Below are 13,976 nucleotides of genomic sequence, written 5' to 3' on the forward strand. Positions count from 1 at the left end.
ACAGAATCCTCGCGTACACCGCCTTCAACAAAAAGCAAACACGTCGCTGTTGTTGTTGTGAAGTCTTATCTACTGTTGAGGCGCCGTCATCCCGAGACGATGCATGCTTCTACAAAACCACGGCTTGCGCGTCCACCCGAAATAGAGCATCAGTCATCTCCGCCGTCATGTCAACACCACACCCAACACCTCGGGCCACACTTCTCTCTACCACCTTTTGGGAAATCCTTCCCTCACATTACGACAAGATCATAAACCGCTGGTCGAAAATCGCACACCTGCATCACGAAGCAAAGTCTGACATTCTCGCCACCGACCGCGCTGGTGCCGTGGCCTCTATCAAAGCCGAACTGGAGATGCTGGAGCAGGATGTGGAGCAATATCGGAGGCTCGTGAACAGCATCGATATCACGGATATCGCAGGCACTTATGTTGTGGGCGGGAAGTCGCCGCAACGCGCATTGGAAATCGCCAAGGAGGACAAGCAGGATTTAAAAGAGAGTTTGGAGATGATCGAGGAGAAGGTGAAAGAAGTCAGGGCAGATGTGAGATACGGGTTCGAAGAGGGAGAGTTCGACTGGTCAATGTGTCCCTAGAGGCTGCATTCCAATCCGGGTGTTCAGCTTTGAGCTGTAAGCCAAGTCCGAAACAATGTGAAGCTGACAGTATGAAATGTCAGTAGGCTAGTGGTTGAGTAATGAACAGAGTACGACTAAACGTGATTGTCATCCTACAATGATGCCCCGCGACTCACATATTCGAATGTGTGATTATCCACCCATGATGTCTAAACCAGCTTCTTCCTTCACGCCCTGGTTTACAAAAGCAGGTCAGCAAGAAAAGATATGCGAAACATGTTCAAAACTACAGCAGCAAAAGTCAGCACAATGGGCGACGCTCATAACCCTCAAGACCGCCAACCGCGAGACCTGACATCCATGTTAATTGACCTCGAGGATCGAGCCGACCGCGTATTGACAAGTCTTTACTTGCTCAAGCAGTTAGACGAAGAATTTGCAGCTATCGAGTCAGTCACAAAGCAGCAAGACTGTGTCGATCTTATCCGCTCACACACCGAGAAAATGGAGGCAAACCTGGAGGTCATGGAGCGGAAAAGCGAGTTGCTAGACGATGAACGGATCTGTGACTGGATCAACAACGGCAGAGGTGACACAGAGAAAGAGAACAGGAACGAGTTTCTCAATCGATTGATCAAGAAGATGGACGGTCTGCAGAAACAGATGGCGGAAGTGAGGAGGGGTTATGTCGGATAGGGGCATCGCGAAAGATGCTCAGGTGCGAGGATGCCGCGTTGTCGTCAAGGAAACAGCAGCTCTGCCAGATGCCATGTGCAAACTCCTTGCTTCTGCGCTTCCTTGCTGGAAGCCTTAAATGGGTGCCGCTGAGTGTGCTACTCGAAGGAGCATCCCCACTGGACAGGCTCTGGCAGTGGTGCCGTGTTGGGAATGTTGCCGCTCTCTCGGAACTCAACAATCTTCCTTTCTCCGTCCTCCTCTTTGACTACCGCGAATGCTGCGTTTGTGAAGTACAAGTCGCGTTTGACGCGGGTCTGGAAACCACCGGCCCACCCAATCATGTATACGAAGCCACCTTTATCGCCATTTATGTCGGGCACACCAAGGGTGTTGATGAAGCCATGCTTGAAAGGCGCGAAGGTCATGCCCAGTGTCGCATTGAAGATCGTATAGAGTCGCCGTGAGCCATCGAAGTCGTAATGCGTGTCGTTGAAGGTGAACTTGATGTCTTTCGAGAATGATTTCGCATGGCCGTTGGGCCAATTCGTGTTCGCAGGGTATGGATAGAACCCTGTTCCTGTATTAGCATAATGAGGTCTCGAGCATATTGTCTTTTGTACATACCATTGACAGCGCATTCTAACCAATTGCTAAGCTGAACGCTCGCATTTGCTTTTGGGGAGTCGGCCAACGAGCAAGGATCGATTGCTTCAGTCAAGAATTTGGGCGTGTTCGATTCTAGTACCTCTTGCGGTGAGATATCGAATGCTGCGATAGATGCGATCAGACCGCATGCGGTAGCTTCAACTACGTCAGTTGTGATCAGAACTGTGATACAGGCCTCTTACCAAGGAACGGGAGGTAGCGCATGATATTAGTTGTTATGACCAGAAAGAGAGAAAACTGAGAAGTATTGACCAAGAACCAGATCTGTTGTGCGCCATACTTATAAGTAGACGGTGACCTCGTTGCCTGCCGTCAAGGCTGACGAGGCTGACGGGCTGAAAGCGCAATGGGTGCAACATTAACACAAGACAGGCAAGTGACCGGGGCGATGGCCGGCTTAGAGCTGAGTGGCTCCTCACCTGTTCGCAACATAGCGACCAGTCAAACAAGAGAGCCTGGTATCACGTGCTCGATGAGGAGGATGTAGGTTGAAGGTATTAATTAGTGCTGTCAGCTACGAAGCCATCGGAAGCTGCCTTCCGCGCCGATGCGCACCGCGTCATTTTCGCGCCGTCGCGGCCAGAGCTCCAGGGCGTCATCCTACGCAGCGCGTCCAAAGAAAGAGCTCTTCCCAAATAGCCCACCCACTCCTCTTGGCTTCTTGCCCATCTCAACAGTAGCCCTTTTATTGACGACCGCGAAACCACCTGTCCTTATGGCTTTCGCATTCGGATCAGTCTTGAATGCGCCACTTGGGGGCGCAGCGCCTATGGGCGTGGGCGGCGTGTTGGACATCTCAACAGCCTCTCTCTCCGCCCCGGACATCTCGGCGATCTGAGACGTTTGCGGCATCTGCGCAGGCATCCATTCTACTCTGATCGACTCATCGCGACTAAGTTTCTGGTCGTCAAACCACAACTCGAAGCGGATGTCTGCGGGCCCGATCAGAACGCGTACTGAGTACTCGATGCGCAGATAGTGCTTCTGCAACGACCAGAAGTGCTTGTTCTTCTCTTGGAATTTCTTCTCATCCGCTGCAGAGAGGTCTGAATTTATTTCGCAAAGGATGCGCGTGTCTGCGAGCTGTCAGAAAGTTGCTCACGGGTACGAGTGGAGCGGCCGAGCTTTTGTACACATACATTGGTTCATTTGATCTGGCAAGATCGCCGCATCCAAGTCACTCTCGATGACAGTCGTCGGAAATGCCCTTCTTGGATCGCCCGGGTCGACCTTCTTGATGAAGTTATGCTCGATCGGTTTGTCCACGCTTACTGGCGCGCCCTTCTTGACGAACCACGCTATCGACTGCGTGATGTACAGCTTGTTGTTCAGCGGGTCTCGAACAAGTTCCTTCCCTTGATGCTCAGGGTTCTTCTTGTCATACGCAATCTTGCACACAGTGCCATACGACGCTCGACAACAACGCCATCCGAGGACCGATCGCGATGTCAGGATCTTTCGCATACGATCGCTAACAAGGCCTTTGCACACAGCGAGTTGAGGGTCAGGCGCTATGCTCACGGAGATCGACTCGGCATTCGGGAAGGAGGTGCGCGCATAGTACTTTCGGAGCTGCGACTGCACATATGCGCTGTTGCCGAGTCCACCACTGAGAACAAGATGCGCCACATGCTCTCTTGGGAACTTCTGAAAAAGTGATTGCAGCTGCGTGTCGATGAGCTTGAACAGCTTCGCGATCTGCTTATCGAACAGGCGCTGCAGGTCTTGCCGTTCAAACGTCATTTCACCGTTGCGAATTCGAACTTCCGGATCAGAGTTGCTGTACGTTTGCGGAACGCGCGGTATTCCTATACTGAACAATGGTGTGTCGTCTGGGGCGCCATACTCACACTTCACGGCTTGGAAGTCTCGACTTTTCATCATCTCCCATCCGGCATCCGCAGGGTCGACCGGTAGAGGATTTGTACTGTGTGCGAGCGTCAACCGATGCATCACCAGCCTCTCGAACTCATAATCGATCGCAGCGGATCCGATGGTCTCGCCAAACACAACGTCCATCTGCTGAAGATCGATAGCCTGGTTGACAGTGCCAGTGACTTTCAGCACGCTAAGATCGGTTGTCCCACCTCCGGCGTCACAGACTAGCAAGACATCGTTCTCGCGGAAAATGCCTGGTGCTTCAGTGGATACATGTACCGCAGCGGCTTCGGCTTCCGTAAGACCTATCGCCACTTCGTGGTGCGGATGCGTCCCATAGCCTGCCTCTTTCACCAGCCGTTTGAAGTTCTCCACTGTTGGCATCGGAGCCCATGTGGTCGGCACGCTGAATATGAACTCAATCCTAGCCTCTTCCCAGCCGATGCCAGAAAGCTCCCCGCCAAGCTTGAACGACAAGTACTCGTACATCTTCCGCAGATAGTCTCCATACCACTTCTCAACCTCCTGTAGGTTTTCGGGTGCGCCTTCTGGATCTTCCATTTGCTTTCGGCGGAGCTTCTCTGGATCGAGGCATGTCTTGAACCACTCCTTGTACTCCTTGTCGTCGGCCGCGGTCTCTGCAGCGGTCTCCGAGAGAAAGCCCCATGATGACGGATCCTTGGAGCCAATTGGGTAGACAACTACCGTCGGAACTTTGTTTTCGTTCGCCTGGAATCGTCCAGGCCACTTCTGCACCCAGCGGACAGTTTCGCTGCCTATGGAGAGGTTCACATATGCCACGCCGGTACCTGGAGAGATGTATCAGCCTTGGGATGGTGTGATGAAGAACACGTGATCCAACGCAGCACACTAATCCCAATTGGGAATCGCCTCCCCACGTGTCATTCCTCAGCCTCGCCAGAACTTACATGTCATCCCAAGGTCTACACCCACAACCATATGCGGTCGCTCGTTTCGCTCCATCTTGTCTTGTTGTCGGTGACGCGGTCTTTGTTGTTGCCTTCCCGCCTGATCACGTATCTATAAGATGCGGAGACGATGCAGGTGCCTTGAGGCGGCCCCTATGTCTCAGCCTTGCGGCACAGCATCTTTTCGACCGATCACAACACGCGCCATTTCGGCCCCCATGTATTTTGAGCCTAAGAATACGCCTTTTATGCATGCCGAGTGCGCCTTGGGGGCCGCAACGAGGCACTTCAGGGAGACTGCACAAGACCGGATGGTTGGCTAAACTATCTACCTTTCCGTCTCAGTCCGTTTCGCTTGCATTATTCGGGAGGAACGGTGATAGGACTTACATTATTGCCAGCGCCAAACGAGGAGACACCCCTCTTTAGTGGCTGCAACATAGGCCGTGGTACAGCACAGCCGGTAATCGCTAAAACTCTCTACGATTCCCACATGACAGGCTAACTTCGCCCAAGTTGCTCAAACACCCGAGATCTTACTGGGACCTCTTCTACCTCTCTATTCATCATTCTCGTACTAGAATCTCCGTTTTCTCTGCGAAAGCCCAATTGACAAGAGGCGGGCGGTCTTACATACGGAGCACAACAACTCATCTTCGGAATGACGGATCAAAATCAGCACACGCCCAGCTCCAGCTGGGTCCATGTAAACATCACCACTCCTCCTGAGGCTCCTGCCGCGACAGCGTATGCTCTCCCGTTACAATTGGACGGGGCGCCAGTCGCGACAATACAGGTTCTTCTTCCTCCTGGGAAAGGTTTTGTCTGGTCCTCAGTCGTGGGTCTGCCAGGAAGCCAGTCACCGATCCCGCAAACTTTAGGGCCCGGTGCAACCGCAACGGTCGACGGAATTCTTATTTCGCTCGACCCAAAGGGATCAGACATTGTTTTCCAAAGGTCGCCATCAGTTCCCGCTCAGACCGCAACATCTACACTATCTCCAAGCCCGAATGTACCTGCTCCGACAAGTTTGGCAGTGACGCCTGCTCCAACAAACCCTCCGGCAACTGGCACCACGCCAACGAACTCTGCTTCCTCACCACCAGGTGTCGCTGTTCTACCTCAAAGTAAAGACCCAGGGCTTTCGACAGGTGCCATCGCCGGCATCGCAATCGGCTGCCTTTTTGCCGGTGCCTTGCTCGCTGGAATCATCCTGTGGTTCTGCTGGCGCAAAAAAAGACAGTCAAAGAATCATTATCCTCAACCAGATACGTATGCGTTAGCTTCGCAGGAGAAAGGGTTCTCCGCCAACACTATACCGTTAGCCGGAAAACGATCATCTGTAGCTGCTTTGGGTGGGGGACTTCCTCAGCCTTTGGAAGACAAAGCCATCTCTGGCGATGTCTCGAAAATAAGCAATGCCATCAAGAATCACGTCCAGAGTTACTACCACACCAACCGTGTCAACCCTGGTCTCATAGATTATGAGGACCTACACGCACTAGGACCAGGTCTACCAGTCTCGGTAGGAACGCTCACTACATTGATTGGAAATGCTGCAACCCGAGAGATTGCGCTAAGATTCATCATCGCCTGGGTGATCGTCTCGAAACTTCAACCCTCCAAAGATCCCTCAAAGAGCCTCTTGCCGTCCGAAGTCGCGCAATGTTACCAAGCTGTCGCAACTGGAGATCGTGGCTATCAAGGTATGCGGCACGAGTTCCTTCGTCTCCTAGTGTAGAAGTACTGACTTTTGTACAGGTCAAACATCATTGATGGCGCGCTGGCGGGTCATGACTGCAGAGTTGATGCAGGCTAGCTACATTCGCAATCCCTTCGGTCCTTCCGACAGTCGACATGCAAGTATACAGGCAACGCTTGCAACATTAGACAACGTTCTGCAGCCATACGCGGACTCTCGCATGAACAATGGAGAGCGCAAGCGGAACCTTGAGGAAGTACTGAAGCGGGCTGCGCTTTTCGCTTTCACGCTGTTTTCTCAGCCTAGCGCATGGGAATTCGAGTGGCAGGAGGAACAAGGTGTCACGTCAGGGGACTTGTGCATTTTCCCCGCTCTTGTGCAAGTAGCGGACGAGGCTGGTAATCCAGTCAGTCCGCCGCGGCCTTTCAGCGAGGCTGTAGTGAGACGGTTGGATGCATGAGTCGGTGGCTCATGCAAGGAGACCCTCGCGTACGACTGTGCTCACAGGCAGAACCTGTGCCACCTTCAAGAAGTTTCATGTTGCGGGGGCCTCTAGGTGTCACGCTGTCACAGTGATGGCCACATTGCTATCGAATGAATTTGAGCTTAGAATGGTGCTTACATCTTCATTTCGTCGCCGAACAGGAGAAAGCGATAGGCTACGACGCTTGCACCTGCGATCAAGAGGGTCATTCACCACGTTCGAGATGCGAAGGCTTACGCGCAACGGCCAATCGGCTAGACCAACTCCTAGCCTGATCTCGCTTCCCTCTTCCGAGCCCGCATCTTGCGCATGGGGGCCAATATGGAATGCGTTTTGGCCCCCATGGGGGCGTAGTCATGCAATCAGCATCCTTGCGGCGTAGCCCAATAGCGAGGTTTTGATCGAATACCAGTACCCTATGAGTAATTTATACCAAATCCGGCGACGTCCCATGCATATTGGCATGATTATGCTGTGCGGCGTGAGACGACAACGCTGCATGACTCTGCGGTATGGTGCCCGCGGCTGAGTTGTTGTTCTGCACCCCCAACCAACACTTTACCGCTACATCGGTGCCGTGATCGACTGATAGCTACCTCATGTGTAGCTGTTAGCAAATACTTCCATCGGACAGTCCGACACACGAAACTGGAACACCAGCACATCCGCACCGGCTGTGCCTATTTCGAGCAAGTACTGCGTCATTTTCTGCGGGGTTTGTCCTGGTGTACCTGGCGCATGTCGCCTGCTATCATTGTTTAGCCCATGCGCGCTACCAGCTACTTCCAGACTCTGTACAGCAATAGTACAATCAGCTTGAAGTAATACGAACGACGCTCATGCCAACGTTGACTTCGATGTTGCCCACTGCTGGCTTGTTCTTACCGGAAACACTGCATCGGGCTGACCTCCCCACACAAGCGCCTACGGAGACCGAAGGAACGAGGCTGAAGTACTTCCAACGCAAGATTGGACGGCCGAAGCAGGAGCCTAGGAACTCTGAGGACCGGCGGCCGTCAACTGCTATTCCGAGGGAAACGCCCGATGACATCTTATGCGACTTTCCAGCGATACCGACTACCTACTACTTTGCGGACTATGTCCTCACCACCGAGAGGGCTTCTGCGGATACCATCGCTTTCGTGAGCATCATCCAACAAGTGCGACAAGATATCGATGAGGCGACGCGCCTTTTCATCTCATCTGCGGTTTCGAATTTCCTGGATGCTTATCCAAATAAACGGAGATGGATCGAGACTTCTTTGCTCGAGGTGCGGCGTGCTCTTAACGAGATCGGCATGGATATGGACAAAGCCTGGGGCCATGATGGAGATGGCGGCACAGCTGCATCGAAGCTCAAGCTTGAGTGGGGTCTAAGAAACCAGAAAAAAATTCTGAAAAAGAAGCAGCTGTTAGATCAGTGTCACGCTCAGTTGACTGGTGCTATCTACGTCATGCAAACGGCAGAACTCTGTGGGAAGCCTGGTGCTATCGCAGAAACACCCATTTTCGAGGCTCCGGTGCGACCTTGGGTACCTCATGATGAGAAAGACGCGCTACGTGGACCTTATTCGAGGCAGAAATACCGAACAAACCAGGCGAACGTCTCCGCATCAAATATTACACTGGCGTCTGAAGCTGAAAAAGACGACGTCGAAAGTGAGTATCATCCAGGACAGACAAAAGTTCAGTCCAACTAACAACCTTTAGCGGGTAGTATCAATTCGGTGCCTGTAGAGCTGGCTGGTAGTACGCCGGCTGACTTGGACATCGAGGAGAGGCAAACCTCACAGAGCTTCCTGAGCCCTCAGGTATCTCGCGAATCCAGTACTGAAAGTTCGACACTGTCCAGACGACCACGAGCACGCTCAGACTACTCCCGACAATCCGTCCTTCGGGAACCAAGACCTCGCGCCTCCATCGATGTCGCTCCTTCCTCCTCGAATACTGGCGATGCAACAATCGAGCGCACCGACTCCACTCTGTCCACACAAGCTACGGTCAGCGTTCCCATGGTAGCGAGACGGTATCGAGCCACATCGATAGACATCCAAAGGCATAGCGAAAAGCACAGGTCTTTGCCATCGGAGCTCCCTCATCTCAAGAGCCAGCCGTCACTTATCGATGATTTGGCGGACTATGTGATGCCTAGTGCGGCGAGTGAGAGGCTGCCGAGTAGAGAATGGCCAAACAGTCCAACAATTTCTATTCCATCGATCTCGGTGACGTCGACCCCAACAACCGGTCATACGTTACCTGTAGTCCCCGAGGCGACACCCATGACGAATGCGATGGCAGATGGTCTATCTAACATCGCGACCAAAACTACTGCAGCTCAGCCATCGCCCCGCCAGCTTCCTCCAAGTAGCGAAGGCCTTGCGCAACCACCACAACATGAGAAGGGGGATTCGGATGTGCCGTCGATGTATGAGGAGAACTCGAGTCTGCGACGAAATAGCTTTGCCTCTGCGGAGCGTACATCGTCGCCTATGTCTCACTATGCAACGTCTATACACACTTTGCGATCGCCCAGTGCTCTTGTGAACGTTACCACTTTCACCGACGACGAGCCAGTTCGTCGCCCGAGTAGCCAGCGGCCGTCACAACGCATGTCGAAGAGGCTGTCGCAAACGTCAAGTAGCAGATCCTTTAACGCTACACCGTCACCCACAATTACCACGGTCGCCGAAACTACAACAACACCTGGTACGGAGGAGGAGGCGACTACCCTTCCGGTAACTGCACCGTCTTATCCACCACCACCACCGCCGCTCCAGATCATCACCCCGGAAACTTCGCAACCCATACTGGCCAGCGCAACAGAGACGCCGGTGGAACTAGACGATGACGATGTCGTGCTCTCCGTCCTTCAGCAACGACTTCGTAGCCACAAAGTCGTCAAGACGATGGCTGAAGACTTAGTGCGACAGGCTTCCACAGCAGAAGCGGCGCAACCAATAACGGATACGCAACAAACCATACTTTCACCACCCGTATTGCACGAGCAATCAATTCCCACTCCGAAACAAGAGTTGCGCGTGGAGGTACCACCCACTACCTCATCAGTCCCAGTTCAAGTAGAGATACCTCCTCCAGTTCCGTCTGTTCCAGTACAGGCAGAAAATCTCCCAGCGCCTTCCAACGGAAGCCAGAACGGAGATGCGCAGAAGAAGCCCATGTCGGCACAGGCTAAGCGAAGAGCTGCGCATGCACGGAGAATGCAACTAGCTTTTGGTGACGATGCGACGGCTTGAAATGGTGGTGTGTGGGATGGAGGTCGGTTAGCTGTGTCCATAACATAATGATAATATGTGAACCAATTTCACCTCGTTCTCAAACCACTTCTTCGCATTAGTACACCAGGTATTCTGGGGTCTGAAGGCGCATCTCATGTTAGCATCATGTTTCATGTTCACCAGTTGACATCACAGATCACACAACAAGCAGAGAAAAGAGGATTAGACAGTAAGACATGGAATTGAATCCCATCCCCCATCTACTTTTCCCGGACCTTTCAGCATCCTAATCTCAACCAGTCAGACACATCTACCCACAAGAAAAACTCGCCGTAGGACCTCTGACCGGCCTTTTCCTATCGTAACCCCAATCATCTTATTGCAACCAAGATGCTACGGACAGGTACCAGGAGGTAGACATGTCTATGCGGCGTAGGGAGCAGCGGTAACGGTGACGGTATCGATGCGATGGGTTACCTTAGGCTCGATAAAAGCGGTGGTTTCCATGGTGCCGAAGGTAACGCCTGCGAAGAGGGCCATGGTGGCGCCGAAGATGGTTGTGAATTGCATTGTTGTGGTTGGGTTGGGTTGCTGAGAGGGGAGTGTTAGGTGGGGTGATGGAGTGGTAGAAAGGGGAGGTAGTACGTTTTGTTGGTGGTGACTGGGGATGTGTTAGTTGTTTTTGCTTGAAGTGATGAATGGGATGTAAGAAGAGGAGAGATCGTACTTTGAGATTTTTTTTATCGAAGTCGAAGATGGTAGATTGCTGTCGAAGTGTCTGCGGACGAGAGACTCTAAAAGGGGATATGCCGTGTTTTATACTCTCACCCTGCATTTCCTCATTCTTCGGGACTGATCTCAAGCGTGTTCGTGTGTTCGTGTGTGGTTTGGTGTTTTGGTTGACATCCACCCCAACCACTGGTACTACGATGGGACGCAATGTAGCCCCTCAAAATTTCCCCAACACTCAACCATCCCATACGAAAAGGTACCCCTCAAATAAGAGAGATCGTAGGCATCGGAGACTCTTCAAAATGCGGCAATGTTTGGTTCCGGCCTCGGAGAAGCGGAGAGGGTGATGAGGCAGGATCCAACCCCAGTGAAGCACCTGAAGCTGGTACTCTCCGTTCCATGGCACTATGGTGCGACTGAGGGGAAGCCGATGACGGAGATGAGATAGACATTACAAGTGAACAAGAGTGCCATACGTGTGGATGGTAGGTCGTGATACTCTATCGAGCATGATTGCCTTCTCTCATGGTACACATTCAAGTATTGTCTCCGACCTGATACACCAACTCAAGAATGATTGATCATAGTTTTCGCCGGTCTCAATTTTCTCCGCTACATCGCACTCTCAACATTTCTGCATGGGCAATTTGGAAGAATCATGTTCGCGCAATCGGACCCTGAGCCACACTTCACCCTCGAATTCGCCCCAAGGGTCTCTACCACTCTGCATATTTCGCTCCAATGCGTTCGGTGGCAGGTTATATTGCTTACGTTATCGGTAAACATACGCGGCATAATGTCACTGTGCCAACAAGCCGACCGCTTCCCCACTGTACTTTGAGCAAAAGCATTGAGACACTGCAGCTGGAAAGGCTAGCTCGCGTGGTATCGCATCAACGGTGGGGAATCAACATATTGCATGGAGAGGGACAGCGCTGCTATCTCAATCGTATTGATTGTTACCTCAGAGGGTGCACTATCGCATCAGCCAGGCGATTGAGTCTGCTACTAGAAAAAGAGAAGACCTATTGATGATAAAAATACGCACGAGGATGTGCTGCGAATCATACTATAGCGGAAACAAACCATTGGACCCGTTGGGCAGCTCAATAACAGAGTGAGGCCATCTTTAATTACTTCCGCTAGGATAGCGAGATCTTGCATTGAGATTGCGGGTCCAGCTGCTAAGAGCGTTGAACTCAACATATTTCCTTCCTCGTAGAATTGCGGATATGTCGTGACATGGCAGAAGAGTATTTGTTGGATTTGAAAGAGTATGTGATCGGACCCGTGTGTCATGAATATATCGCAAACTGCCAATCATTGTATCACGATAGCGATGATCGGAACCAGATCTGATCTTGGAGGTACCACCACCACGATTTATCGGCTGGTCATCGGTCTCATGAATTGTGAGTACGTTATGGGTATTGATTACAATTTCGTTCTGGTCAGAGTCGCAAAGTTAGCCAGGTGACAGAAGCCTTGTGACAGAGGTAGGCTTACTGTTCGGCTAAAGAGCCCCTTCCTCCACTTCCAATTCGCCGCCGAAGCGGGCGTGTCCCTTGAGTGAGAGTCTCTGTGACCTCAGTACGATGAGCGTGAATCTCTGCTGTGCCCCGTGTTCGATCGCATGCAATGCGTACACATTCTGCTCGAGAGATTCTACGCGAGGAGGTCCGCAACGTTCATGGGCATTTCGTCAATCTGGGTAGAGTAGTACACTATGAGGATTAGCGGATGTCTGAAGAAAAAGCTGAATAGTACTTACACTCAATGTCACGGAGGATGCGAACGTCATCTTGAGTGACAAAGTTGATGGCTACACCCTTGCGTCCGAATCGTCCACTTCGACCAATCCTGTGGATGTAGTTCTCACGGTTTGATGGTAGATCGTAGTTGATGACGAGCGACACTTGTTGCACGTCAATGCCACGCGCCCACACATCGGTCGAGATGAGCACGCGAGAGTTGGCCTGACGGAAGTCTGCCATAATGCTGTCTCGCTCCTTCTGCGGCATCTCTCCATGCATGGAGGATACAGTGAAGTTGGCGTCGCGCATCTTGTCCGTTAACCAGTCTACCTTGCGGCGCGTGTTGCAGAAGATAACTGCTTGTGTGATGGTAAGTGTGTCGTAGAGATCACACAGGGTGTCGAATTTCCACTCTTCCTTCTCGATAGCGATGAAGTATTGCTTGAGGCCCTCTAGCGTCAATTCGTCGCGCTTAACCAGAATGCGCACGGGGTCCGTCATGAACTTAGTTGTCATCTCGAGCACGTCGTATGGGAGGGTGGCTGAAACGACAACGACTTGGGTCGCAGGTGGGAGGTAGCGGTAGACATCGTAGATTTGCTCGCGGAAACCTCGGTTGAGGAGCTCGTCGGCTTCATCGAGAACGAGCATCTTGATGTTGCGTGTGCGGAGGTTGCGGCGGCGAATCATGTCGGCTACACGTCCTGGGGTTCCAGAGACAACGTGCTGGCCATAGTCGAGCTTGCGGATATCCTCGCCGACGTTTGTTCCTCCGACGCAAGGATGGCATTGCACGTTCATGTAATCGCCGAGACCCATGATAACCTGCTGGATTTGGGTTGCAAGTTCGCGAGTGGGTGATAGTACGAGTGCTACATCTGATTAGCATAGTCCAACACCTCCAATCTGATATCACGTACCCTGTGTCTCGCGCACAGCCGTGTCGATGACCTGGAGGATGGAGATCGAGAAAGTCGCGGTCTTTCCTGTTCCGGATTGCGCCTGGGCGATGGTGTCGCGACCCTTGCAGATTTGGACAATAGCACGCGACTGCACAGCTGAGGGCGACTCGTATCCGTAGGCGTAGATACCGCGTAGCAAGTTCTCCTTCAGGTGCATGGCCTCGAAGGTAGGCGCGACCGTGACCTCCTTGGAGGTGGAGAACTCGATCTTGTCGTCCGCATTTCGGTCGATTCCGTCCGCCATCTTGAATGTGAAGCCGGGGTTGGTATGGGTGATTGGTAGTTTTCGAGTCGTTCGCGATGTGCAAAAGTTTGGAGCAGTTGCGCCTCAGCTTTGCGGAGGGCCGGAGCCTCGGCGCGCTAGCCCCGTTGACTAG

At 52.4% G+C, this 13,976-nt stretch overlaps 6 protein-coding genes across 6 annotated transcripts; 3 read left to right on the forward strand and 3 right to left on the reverse strand.

Moving 5' to 3' along the window:
- Nucleotides 1–167: 167 nt before the first annotated feature.
- On the forward strand, nucleotides 168–1,274 carry J4E90_003692 (uncharacterized protein; the record flags this gene model as incomplete). Its single annotated transcript, XM_051433259.1, has 2 exons — nucleotides 168–588; nucleotides 880–1,274. The coding sequence occupies 2 exons, from the start codon at nucleotides 168–170 to the stop codon at nucleotides 1,272–1,274; spliced, it is 816 nt and encodes a 271-aa protein (XP_051293157.1).
- Nucleotides 1,275–1,411: 137 nt separating this feature from the next.
- Nucleotides 1,412–2,126, reverse strand: J4E90_003693 (uncharacterized protein; the record flags this gene model as incomplete). The annotated part of the gene is made up of 3 exons (XM_051433260.1): nucleotides 1,412–1,827; nucleotides 1,881–2,057; nucleotides 2,105–2,126. The coding sequence occupies 3 exons, from the start codon at nucleotides 2,124–2,126 to the stop codon at nucleotides 1,412–1,414; spliced, it is 615 nt and encodes a 204-aa protein (XP_051293158.1).
- Nucleotides 2,127–2,522: 396 nt separating this feature from the next.
- Nucleotides 2,523–4,784, reverse strand: J4E90_003694 (uncharacterized protein; the record flags this gene model as incomplete). The annotated part of the gene is made up of 3 exons (XM_051433261.1): nucleotides 2,523–2,998; nucleotides 3,062–4,609; nucleotides 4,730–4,784. The coding sequence occupies 3 exons, from the start codon at nucleotides 4,782–4,784 to the stop codon at nucleotides 2,523–2,525; spliced, it is 2,079 nt and encodes a 692-aa protein (XP_051293159.1).
- Nucleotides 4,785–5,390: 606 nt separating this feature from the next.
- J4E90_003695 (uncharacterized protein) lies at nucleotides 5,391–6,470 on the forward strand (the record flags this gene model as incomplete). The annotated part of the gene is made up of 1 exon (XM_051433262.1): nucleotides 5,391–6,470. One exon carries the CDS (start codon nucleotides 5,391–5,393, stop codon nucleotides 6,468–6,470), a length of 1,080 nt encoding a protein of 359 aa, XP_051293160.1.
- Nucleotides 6,471–7,754: 1,284 nt separating this feature from the next.
- Nucleotides 7,755–10,169, forward strand: J4E90_003696 (uncharacterized protein; the record flags this gene model as incomplete). Its single annotated transcript, XM_051433263.1, has 2 exons — nucleotides 7,755–8,574; nucleotides 8,626–10,169. The coding sequence occupies 2 exons, from the start codon at nucleotides 7,755–7,757 to the stop codon at nucleotides 10,167–10,169; spliced, it is 2,364 nt and encodes a 787-aa protein (XP_051293161.1).
- A 2,379-nt stretch (nucleotides 10,170–12,548) lies between these two features.
- On the reverse strand, nucleotides 12,549–13,843 carry FAL1 (RNA helicase; the record flags this gene model as incomplete). The annotated part of the gene is made up of 3 exons (XM_051433264.1): nucleotides 12,549–12,607; nucleotides 12,655–13,509; nucleotides 13,558–13,843. 3 exons carry the CDS (start codon nucleotides 13,841–13,843, stop codon nucleotides 12,549–12,551), a joined length of 1,200 nt encoding a protein of 399 aa, XP_051293162.1.
- Between the last annotated feature and the right edge of the window lie 133 nt (nucleotides 13,844–13,976).

This window comes from Alternaria incomplexa (assembly GCF_024043165.1).
Source record: "Alternaria incomplexa strain BMP 0042 chromosome Unknown scaffold_4, whole genome shotgun sequence".
Taxonomy (NCBI): Eukaryota; Fungi; Ascomycota; class Dothideomycetes; order Pleosporales; family Pleosporaceae; genus Alternaria; species Alternaria incomplexa.